Source organism: Corella eumyota, chromosome 3 (genome assembly GCF_963082875.1).
Source record: "Corella eumyota chromosome 3, kaCorEumy4.1, whole genome shotgun sequence".
NCBI lineage: Eukaryota > Metazoa > Chordata > Ascidiacea > Phlebobranchia > Corellidae > Corella > Corella eumyota.
This window is the reverse complement of record NC_137492.1, coordinates 19,001,460-19,012,741: the sequence shown is the minus strand read 5'-3', so window position 1 is coordinate 19,012,741 and position 11,282 is coordinate 19,001,460. Positions and strand designations below refer to the sequence as shown.

General features: G+C 32.6%; 4 protein-coding genes across 5 annotated transcripts; 2 read left to right on the top strand and 2 right to left on the bottom strand.

Annotated features, from left to right (window-relative positions):
- Window positions 1–55: 55 nt before the first annotated feature.
- On the top strand, window positions 56–2,063 carry LOC145744955 (uncharacterized). Of its 2 annotated transcripts, XR_014281244.1 has the most exons (5): window positions 56–156; window positions 748–1,146; window positions 1,217–1,466; window positions 1,543–1,713; window positions 1,995–2,063. XR_014281244.1 is itself a non-coding variant. In XM_082562931.1 (4 exons), exons 2-4 carry the CDS (start codon window positions 817–819, stop codon window positions 1,563–1,565), a joined length of 603 nt encoding a protein of 200 aa, XP_082419057.1. In that variant the 5' UTR covers window positions 56–156; window positions 748–816; the 3' UTR covers window positions 1,566–2,063. The 2 variants fall into 2 exon arrangements, 1 of the variants encoding a protein (XP_082419057.1); XM_082562931.1 differs by having other exon boundaries at window positions 1,543–2,063.
- LOC145746012 (sodium- and chloride-dependent GABA transporter 2-like) lies at window positions 1,890–4,427 on the bottom strand. The gene is made up of 12 exons (XM_082564190.1): window positions 4,262–4,427; window positions 4,068–4,199; window positions 3,733–3,970; window positions 3,484–3,616; window positions 3,265–3,399; window positions 3,088–3,191; window positions 2,933–3,026; window positions 2,727–2,870; window positions 2,533–2,670; window positions 2,251–2,457; window positions 2,011–2,181; window positions 1,890–1,946 (listed from the first exon to the last, which is right to left on the bottom strand). Exons 1-12 carry the CDS (start codon window positions 4,425–4,427, stop codon window positions 1,890–1,892), a joined length of 1,719 nt encoding a protein of 572 aa, XP_082420316.1.
- Window positions 4,428–5,016: 589 nt separating this feature from the next.
- Window positions 5,017–7,435, top strand: LOC145744841 (2-hydroxyacyl-CoA lyase 2-like). The gene has a single exon (XM_082562796.1). The coding sequence runs from the start codon at window positions 5,108–5,110 to the stop codon at window positions 7,007–7,009; it is 1,902 nt and encodes a 633-aa protein (XP_082418922.1). The 5' UTR covers window positions 5,017–5,107; the 3' UTR covers window positions 7,010–7,435.
- Window positions 7,436–7,568: 133 nt separating this feature from the next.
- On the bottom strand, window positions 7,569–10,753 carry LOC145745226 (cytochrome P450 2J4-like). Its single transcript, XM_082563234.1, has 9 exons — window positions 10,459–10,753; window positions 10,250–10,395; window positions 9,954–10,056; window positions 9,717–9,826; window positions 9,433–9,554; window positions 9,189–9,304; window positions 8,796–8,940; window positions 8,295–8,458; window positions 7,569–8,193 (listed from the first exon to the last, which is right to left on the bottom strand). Exons 1-9 carry the CDS (start codon window positions 10,720–10,722, stop codon window positions 7,876–7,878), a joined length of 1,488 nt encoding a protein of 495 aa, XP_082419360.1. The 5' UTR covers window positions 10,723–10,753; the 3' UTR covers window positions 7,569–7,875.
- Between the last annotated feature and the right edge of the window lie 529 nt (window positions 10,754–11,282).

The window sequence follows — 11,282 nt, the reverse complement described above, 5'->3', positions numbered from 1 at the left end:
TATGTTTTAATTATGTATTGCTACATTATCAAACACAGCCATTGATAAATTTAAGTGCTTGGTTTCATATTTCTTTGGATGTTCTTCATTTACAATTTAAAATTACCAGAAAGAGAAGTGTTGAAAACTCGAGAGAGAAAAAATGACGTCAGACGCGTAAGTTTTTTGTTTGTACTCGTCGTTAAACATTGTTAAGTTGTGCCTTTTTCCCTGTGTTAAGGTAAAGTTTTGTTGTTTAGTGTGAATAAGGGTACTGTTACTTTATATGTAAGTTATGTTAAGCACTAATTGTTCTTAGCTAAGGCAACGTCAATGTTTATGGTTGCTAAATCAAAGAATGCTGGTTTTGAATTGAGGCATAACGTGTTCGTAATTAGTTAAATATGGCTATAGTACACGAGCTTAAGCTAACAAAATGCACAAACAGTGCTTACAGAATTTTGCTTACAATTCGCCTGACAGAAATGACAGAATTCTTAACGAAAAAAAAAAATGTTGTGAGCAGACAGTCTATTAGACCATTCTGTTAGGTAACAATTCAGCTTGTTACAATAAACCTATTTTATTAAAAAGAGAATGCTTTAAATTCCGTTTTTAGTATTTATATTGCGCTTTAAAAGCTAAAATTTAAATCGAAATTTAAAAACGCAATTCTTGTAGTTTTCGCGTATTTTAGTCTTAGCGTTTGTTTTTGATTTAACTTGAGCGTTTAGACTGTTTTTAATTTAACTTGATTTTCAATTCTAGTTATGATTTGGCGTACGTCTATTCATTTTAAAAAAAATGTTAGTGAGTTAAAGGAAAAACTGGACAAAAATGTCAACTCGAATTTGCTGTGTTTACGGATGCACCAATGAATATGCTTCAGGAAAACAGCAACAATTTTATCGTTTTCCTAAAGATGAAACCAAACAAAAATGGGATAACTTTGTGAATAAAAAAAGGAAGTGGGAAGGTCCATACCCATCTAGTGTTCTGTGTCATGCCTATTTTGCCGAGAACGAGTTTGAAAATATTTGTGCGTATAGAATGGGCTTCGCAAAAAGGTTAAAACTTAAACAAGGAGCAATACCGACAATTTTTCAACCTCAATCTTCAATTTTAAAACAAGTAAAAGAAAGAACGAAAAAACGCTCCCTTCAAAAGGTAATACTTTAATAGTAAAGTTTTTAATATTATTTTAACCCTTTTTTTAACCCAGAAATTGTATCTTTAGCACTTAACTGTTAAAATCACCTCAAAGAAGAAAAAACTTAAAGGAAAACGAGGACCGGACAAAAAATGCAAAATTTTGGGGGATGATACTGATACCCAAACAGAAACAGAACCCAAGTTCAAATCTATATCAACACAATACAGTTCAAATGATTGTGGTGCAAATAAAACATTTGCTGACAAGGCTTCCCAATGTTATATCGGGCCTTTAAACATTACTAACTCTTTCCAATATAGTATTCACGTTACAGGTAAGAATCCTATTTAAATAAAACACTACGATAGTTAAACAGTTTACTTTATAATAAATTCATTTGATTTATTTAGATATGCACACCACTTTGCTTTAAAGGATGCCAGCGTGTATTAAAAAAAGAATAGGACTCGGTAATGTCGCCTCATAATGCACTATTGCCTATCCATGGTAATGTCGCCTCATAATGCACTATTGCCTATCCACAGCACATGGGACATGCTACGTAGTTTACTCTTGCTTAAGTAACTTGCTGTAGAAAACAGTTTCAGTTTTTTGGTTAATTTATTCAACGTAGGCTGCGATAGCAAGTTTCATGTTTGAAAATATTTTAAATGTTGCTTTTTTTAAAACATTTCTTTGATTTTTGTTGTAATATGACAAAAATAATTTAAGCGACAAAAATAAGTAGCTTTTCCTTTCAACTTGTGAGTTTTAATTCTACTTCAACATCTCTCATCTTACGTATTTTCTTTTTCTGAAATCAAAGTGATGAATTTTAATAGGAATTCAAATTATTTTTTAGAACTACACTTGCATACCTTTCCAATTTTGAATTTTTTCTTGATGCAATAATAAACGGCATACATTGGTATCCATATAAAATTAATGATTGACAAACACCATCCAAATGCTATTGAAAGCGGGGGGAATACATAAGTTCTGTTGTATACTAGCGGCTCATACAAAACCAAACAATAAACAAAAAGAATCTACAAAAAAATGTTAAACAACCAATGAACTACACATTATACTTAACTACATTCTGCATATACTCGTACCATTCCAATAACTGGGGTAAAGAATTTCCAACAATATTTAAACCAAGGAAGTCGTGGTTTAAAGCCAAGCATAGAGCAGATATGGGAGTAATATTTATCAACTCCGTATATCCATGATATAGCTATACATTCAAGCACAATAACAAACATCATGCCCCATCCTGTCGACGTAAAGTTGTCCAGAAGATACAGAACATAGATTCCATTCTAAATAATACCCGTGGATATTTTTAGGCTACACCACATGGTTGAATGTTAAGGTACCTTATAATATATAGTTACCCCTGTTATCGTAGGTAATCCGGCGAAAAACATGCAGACAGAAATAGCCAAACTGAGAAACATCTTTCTGTTTTTCTTGTAAAAAATTTCTGGCCACAAATCTGATATACCTGCTGCTATTGCTTCGATAGTAACAAACTGCAATAGAGAATATATATAAGCTATTCGTTATTTGATGTTATATATTTCCTTACCAATGTGTCAAGGCCGAGTAAGAAAAGCATCAGGAAGAATAAAACACACCACATTTGAGGGAGTGGAAGCATAGCAAGTGCTTGTGGATAAGCAATAAAGGCCAAACCGGGCCCTGATTCAGCTACCAAGTCTACCGTTGTGTTCTGGGTGAAAAAATCAATATTATCATGTGCTATATTTATGAGAAAACTTAAAGGTAACCTACCTGTTGTTTTGCCATAAAACCTAAAACAGAAAACACTGCGAAACCAGCTATAACGCTTGTTAGACTGTTAACTGCAGCAAGAACCCAACAATCTCTATATAAAATTAACAAAATTTAAATCTTTATTTGCTGTTATTTATGGTTATTTGATTTACCTGTAGAAGTTGTGATTTCGTTTGTTGTAGCTACTAAGTGCCACAGTGCATCCAAAGGCCAACGATAGGGAATAAATTATTTGCAATGCGGCATCTTTCCATACCTATCAAACACAAAACAACCTTGTTTTTTTTAACAAGCTACAGCCAAAAAATGCTGGAAAAACATTTTGTTACCTGTGGTCTTAGAAGTTGTGTTAAGTCTGGAGATAAAAAATATTTGATACCATCCCCTGCACCATCTAATGTAACTCCTCTAATTAAGATAACAAGTAACATAACCACTGGCACAGTTGCAGTGACATATGTAACCTGTAATACAAAATATTTAGCCTGTTTATACACTATAGTAACATACACAACATCAGCAAATAACAAGCGTCCATATGTTTCTACCTTGCTTGTCCAATTTACTCCTTTAAATGTGCAAAAGTAGGATACAACCCATGTTAGAATCAAACATATCAGCATCGGCAAATTTAAGTTACCGAACACTTCAATTCCACTTGTAATAGACAGTACATCGTTTCTGTTATAACATAATATTGTTTATTTTAATATAAAGTGTATGTCACATCGGTTATGTTATTTATATTAAAAAAAAATTAGCAAAACTGTATCGACAAGTTGATTGTTAAATCTTACTCCCAAAACTCGACAACGGAAGAAGTAAAACCAAAGTTTGCATTAGAAAAGTTGTAATTTGTCATAGAGTTATTTCGAGGAAATGCAACACATCGATTACTGTTCCATGTATTTCCGCAAGTGGTCCATGGTAAGACCTTAGAGAAACTAGCATATGTGTACCGCAGCGACCATGCAACAACTGTTACATATGGCCCCGTACTAAGTGTCGAGTAAATAAGGGTGTTAAAGCCCAGACCTAAAGGTAAAACAAGGTTTAACAAGGGTTAGTATGTTATTTCAACCACACTTAATTATTCTACGGTTCTACTTTTAACACAATACAAATGTTAAACCTCGCATTACAGGCACTATAGACCAGGCCTTGGTAGGTGCGCGGCTCGTGAGTTGACCAAGTGAGGCTTGAAGTATTAAATGCGGAAGACCAATCACAAACAAAGACAAAAAGTAGGGAATTAAAAATGCACCTACAAAAAAAACTTGTTATATACCTTACCATGTGATCATTTGAATTTTATTATAATTTCACCTCCACCGTTCTTATAACATAAATAAGGAAATCTCCAAACATTTCCAAGTCCTACTGCTGCCCCGACAGTTACAAATAAGAAATCATAATCATTATCCCATTTTTTTCGGCCTTTGTCGACAGAAGTATTTGAAATATTAGAAATATCCATGTCGTTGTTCTTCATAATTTGTGCAAAAATATACCTAGTTCAAAACAAAACCTAAAAATACAACCAGTCAATATATTTATAAGCATTCCTTTATTTAAACTGTAGGTAAACTATAGTTATAGATGCCTAAATATTTTTGATTCCGTTTTAAAACTTCAAAGAGTGCAAAAATATAAAAGCTTGTTAAACTGTTCAGTTGAGTTAAACAAGGTTTCAGATTGCTGGTTAAAACAAAATGTTTAATAACCATTATATTAAAAAATCGTTCCGGAAATCGGACGGAAGTATCTTTGTATATTTTAACGCGATGATATAACATTTATAAACATCTTCTTAGTAAAGTAAATTTAAATACTTACATTTGTTTTTTGTATTAATAAAGCTTCAGTACACTTCTAATATCAATTGCAAGTAAGGCTTAACTAACATCTGCAAATGTAAACGCAATTTTGTAAGAAATGGAAACGTTTTTTTGAATAAATTTTATGTTTTTTTATGTTACTTTTATCATTGCGGGGATAAATATTTTTATTGTCAAAAAAAACTCTTCTCTGAAGTATATGTAAAAGTTCTACAAATCGTTAATTTTTATTAGTCAGCATTTTCTAAGAGTTATTGTGCAAGATTTGGAAATCTAAAAAACAGAAGACTTTTGGTTTTATGCAGTAGTTTTTATCACTACAAGTATAAATAAAATGGCTGATACGCTGGACAGTTTAAATCATGAACTTTTGTATCAAAATATCTTGTTATTCGTTATCGGTGCTTTGCTTTTCTTAGCAACTTATTTTCTCCGGCGATTCGGAATTATTTATCAATGGTTTCACAAAGTTGACGTAGATACTGAAAGACATGGTGGAGAATTAGTTGCTCAAGTGTTAAAATCCCACGGTGTTGACTTTGTTTTTACTCTTGTCGGCGGCCATATTTCTCCAATTCTTGTCGCTTCAGAAAAACTGGGAATCAGAGTAGTTGATACCCGTCATGAAGTGACGACTGTCTTTGCCGCCGATGCTGTTGCTCGTTTATCAGGTAAAATAGGAGTGGCCGCTGTCACTGCCGGCCCCGGCTTAACAAACACTGTGACAGCAGTTAAAAATGCACAAATGGCTGAATCCCCAATTTTATTGATGGGAGGTGCAGCAGCATCACTTTTGAAAGGTCGAGGTGCTCTTCAAGATATTGATCAAATGTCCCTGTTTAAACCATTGTGCAAGTTTACTGCTACTATTACCCGTGTTCGAGATATTATTCCAACCTTACAGCAGGCAATTATGGTTGCTCAATCTGGTACACCAGGACCTGTTTTTGTTGAATTCCCAATTGATTCACTTTACCCTTATCACACGATTAAGAAGGAGGTTTTAGCATCTGGAGGACCACCTAAAACTCTTCGTCATCGAATTGTGAATTGGTATCTTAACAATTATCTTTGTAACTTGTTTGCCGGTGCGTTTGAACCAAGAGATTCCTCTCCACTTCCTGTGCGAATCCCCCGTGCAAGTGACGATCAGGTTCAGAGTTGTGTTGAACTACTTACAAGAGCAAAAAAGCCAGTCTTCGTGTTTGGAAGTCAGTCAATGTTGCCTCCGGTGACAGCTAATGAATTGCGAGCGGCTGTTGAAAAGATCGGAATTCCATGTTTTCTGGGTGGTATGTCAAGGGGGTTGTTAGGAAGAAACTCACCCCTACACATTCGACAAAACAGAAGAGGAGCACTAAAAGAAGCTGATTTGGTAATTCTTGCTGGAAATGTTTGCGACTTCAGACTGGGTTATGGTAAAGTCCTTCCTAAAAAAGCAAAGATTATTACTGTGAATCGAAATAAGGAACAACTGTATAAGAACACCGATATGTTTTGGAAACCAACTGTTGCAATTCAAGCTGATGTAGGAAGCTTAATCGTGGCATTAGCAAACAAACTTAAGGATGGTTACTCTTGTCCATCTGACTGGACTGAAGGCCTGAAGCAAGGTGACATGAAGAAAGAAAAAGCGAATTTAGTGAAAGCTGACCAACCGACTGATGTTCATTTGAATCCGATTAAAGTGCTTCATAAACTTGAAGATTTGCTTGGAGATGACAGCATTCTGGTTGCTGATGGTGGTGACTTTGTTGGTACAGCAGCTTACGTTGTAAGACCACGTGGTCCTTTAAGATGGCTCGATCCAGGTGCTTTTGGAACACTCGGTGTCGGAGGTGGATTTGCTCTTGGAGCTAAACTTGTGTGTCCCGAATCTGATGTATGGATCATATATGGAGATGGATCCTTGGGATATAGTATTGTTGAATATGATACCTTTATTCGCCACAAAATACCAGTAATATCACTAGTTGGAAATGATGCTTGCTGGACCCAGATAGCAAGAGAGCAAGTGCCCATGTTTGGTAGTAACGTTGCTTGTGGTCTTCTATTCACTGACTACCATGTTGTTGCTGATGGTTACGGTGGAAAAGGGTTTTTGTTGGACAAGGAAGAAAATATTGTGGAAACGCTGGAAAAAGCTCAAGAAATTGCAAGAAAAGAAAAAGTTCCGGTTTTGATCAACACCTTGATTGGGAAAACCTCGTTTAGAGATGGTTCCATTTCGGTGTAAATTTATTATTTGTTATGCAAATTCATTACTAATTGTTTATATTGTAATTCTGTGTTTATTGACCAAAGTTTTATGATTTGTGTGTTCCTTGATATATATTTTAAGATCATGAAATTTATTAAATTAAAATCATAAAAGATAAAAATTAGAGGCCTAATTTTTCCATTCTATTCCAAAGCATCATTATGTAGCTTTATAATTTGTCACTGCAGTTTTTGTATCCATTTAAATTGTTGTTTTGCCATGTTGATTATTGAATGTTACACTGTTAATTATATCTGATTGTATTTAACAATAGATGCTAAAATATAGAATTGATGTGCTGCTATTGGGTTTAAAAAAACACAAATGTAAAAGTGATTGCGTTTGTACAGTATTTAAACATTGTGGACAAATTTTAATGTTAATGTCAGCTTATATTGATTTCAGAAATAAAATAATCTATGTAAGCCTTTGTAGTAAATTTTTGTAAGTTGAACTTAATCCAAAAGAAAACCAAATCATTTACCAAATAAGTGTCTTTTTATTTACTTTAAAGTTTTCTAGGTAGTATCTGTACTATATTATTGGTGATTAACAATTAATTTACACTCGACTATAAAAGGTTATATTACATTTAGCCTATAATATATTCTGGGAACCATATATTAACTGCATTAAAAGGTTTTTTCCATTAGATAGTAAATTAAGCTTATCAAATAATTGATATTTGATTCCTTTATTATTAGCATGCAATGATTTTGAGTTTATTGTCATGAACGGCAGCATAAAAATAATAAAGCGCATTATAAGTATAGCAAAATCCAAGCGCACTCTGATTACAGTTAAATTATATAAAGCAGGATATAGTTATAAGTCTGTTTTGTCTATCTCTCTTCTGCAGTGACCTTGTAGTCAATAGGTGTATACACTGTTCCAGTAAACCCATCAACAATACTCGGCAAATCCTTATCCGCTGGGTCAGGTAGGAACTTGAACTTTTGAACCAAAGTGACGAGAAAGATAAAAACTTCCATTCTAGCTAGAAGTTCTCCCATGCAATGTCTCGGTCCAACACTGAAGGGAATAATTTCTTTACAATTCACAAATTCACCTTTGTCGTTGATGTGCCTCTCTGGCATAAACTTTTCCGGTTCTTTCCATAGTTTTGGATTATTGTGGACTGCCCAGAGATTAGACAAAACCTAAATAATTCAAAATGGTAATAAGCAAATGGCATGTCGGTCTAAAAAATTTAAGAATTTTATAAAAATTACAAAAAGTTTAGTTATTAATTGGGCCTTACATTTGTTCCCTTTGGAATTGTAAACCCTTGTAGTTGAGTTTCCTTGCTTGTCATGTGGGGAGCATTTAAAGGTACCAGGGTTCTAAACCTAAATATTTCTTGAATAAAAGCCATTGTGTATGGCATTTTATCTTTCATGGAATAAGACACAGTCCCAGATTCACCTAGAGTATAAAAAAAAGATTTAATTTAATTAAACAGTTGCATTTTGACTTTATCATCAGAATATTATACAAAAAACAAGGTTTAGACTTTAGTTGGTCAATAAACTAATGGAGATAAAAATATTTGTGAAGTAGCTTTAAAAATAGTGTTACATATAAATGACATGTTTTAAATCACGAAATTGATTTTGTCATTGATTTCTTGTCACATCAATGTGATATTTATGCTATACATATCTTCTTATTATTTTTATTAATGACTTAAAAAACATAAATTAAAAAGGAAGAATGTTTTATATATGCTATAAAACAGGCTTTACAATGTTTTAGTTTTTACCAATGATATCATTGATCTCTGCATGTAGTTTCTCCTGCGTTTGTGGGTAATGAAGAAAACATAAAATTTCCCAGCGAGTGGTTGTCGTCGTTGTTTCTGTTCCAGCCACGAATAACTCACGCACAAAGGCCAGCAGCTGTTCATTCTAAAAACAAAAAATCAAAAAATCAAAAAATCAAATTCATGAACATGCCCTAAGTATTAATGTTCACATAAAGATTTAAAGTATGCTATGGCATAGTCACTTAACCCAGTAAATGATAGTTATGTGAAGGTTCAGTTTAGATATTATTACATTCACAATATACCAAAGATAATTCTTCATTAAACAACACACTTTATAACCTGTGCCTCATGGGATTTTACTTTAAAGTGTGTACCTAAATGACATACTGTAAATGATTTATGTGTTCCTTTCTTCATTTCAATCAAATAGGCATCAATAAAATCTTTTGGGTTTTCAATGTCGAATTCCTTAACATGTTCTTCAATTATTAACCGAATGATCTCTAAATTTCAAAATATTTTTGGGTTTTAAAAACAATATTTTGTAATTTATCTTAACTTTAAATATTTAACAAAAAATTTAGATAAATTTAGATAGTTGATTTTGTAAATTAATTTAAGTTTGAGTTACTTATGTTTTCTTTTATGTTGTCAATAACTGTCTTCAGTTGACCTTTGAAGGGGGGAATATATTGTAAAAATGGGGCAAACATTGTTAAAGATACAACCTTAGTTTCAGCACCACTACTAAACCTAAAAATCCAAAATAGTTTAATTCTGTCAATAACTTTTAATCAATTTGTGAGTAAAAAAATTTTTAAATGAATGTTTAATTGCAATTAATTTTTTTTCAGAAATATTATAGAAAAGTTAAGTAAAAAATTAAACTTTATTTCAAATATTTTTTTAACGTACCCTGCTTTTAAAATCTCCAGTAGTTTGTTAAAAATTGGGTCATCATATTCAAATCTTGATCCAAATACAATACTGCAGATATTATTGCTTACCGTTTTAGCTAGTGAATTCTGCATAAAAAATTATCAATAAAATGATAATAACTTGGTTTTAAAATATACTTTTAATTTGAAATTAATTAAGTTTAGTTTTGGTGGTTTAGTATAACACTTTATAGGTATATGCAGTTATTTTTACAGAAAGGTCGAAAGGTTTTCCATTTTGTGCTCTAATATCATCAATAAGATATTTCATTTCATCAACAATTCTCTCCTCCATACTTTTCTTACCAACACCCAATCTAAAAAATAGCAAATATAAAACATCATTGGATATATTCTAAATATTTTGCAAGTAAAACTCATATATAAATCATATATAGTTTTTGAAACTATATTACTATGGACCAAAACCAAAATAATTTGTAAAACATATTCTAATAGACCTTTAAATTTTTTCTTTTAGGTTTATTTTGTAAAATTTTAAGTGTTTACCCTCGAAGAGTTTGAAGACCAAATTTTCTTTGCACTTTATATTTTTCTGTATAATTCAATGAAACTATTCCATTCCCCCTTGAAACAGGCTCAAGTAAAGGTAAAGTTGCTCTATCAGAGAACTCTTCATGATTTTTAACTAAGCCCTGAAGGGTAATTTAAATTAAAACTTTATGATTACTTTTGCTATAAATTTACAATTTTCTTACTTGGGTGATAGAAGAAAAATCATTCAATACAATCCAGTCTTCTCTCCCCATTCTAATGGTAAATACATTGCCATATTTTTTAGCCCATTTGTTGATAAGAATTTCTGGGTGATCATCAAAATATGGGATCACCCCTATCAATGGAAATCCCCTTGGGCCCGGGGGCATGTTACTAGGGCGTTTGTACCAGTAATAAACGAGTAGGAACACTATAGCAACCGTTGTTAGGACAGGAACGGTAAGGCATTGTTCTAACGCGAACATTTTACCAAAATGTGATTTTAATCCTACTTGCTATAAATCGATAAATATGACGTGCGTTAGAGATATATACGCTATCCAATATGTTAAGTAAAACTTAACCTTAAACATTAAGCTTTTACTTAGGTATATATGCATATCTGTAAACTTTATTTGCAATTCTTGACTATAAACCAATGTTATCTACATCGTATGGCATAACTCAACTTAGATTTTGCAACTGCGTTTAGGTTCGGTAAACTTAGACTAACGATAACGGCGAAAACACTTAACCGTAAGTTTAAAACTTTTCAAGCACGTCTACACTTCTTTGCTAAGCGAATATTAGCGTCTTTTTGTAGTAAATTATTTATCAGCGAACTAAAGAAAAAGCGCTGAGTATTTGTATATCTAAGAACACATGCTTGAACTATTGGACTCTTTAAGTTACAAAAGAAAGTTGTCTTACTCTTGTTAAGCTTGACTAAGCGCTACTGAAATATGTTAAGCGTAAAATGCACAACAATTTTTATCCATTATTGCTGATTTTAAAGGCCTGTTCACACGACAAGGTAACGTTGCGT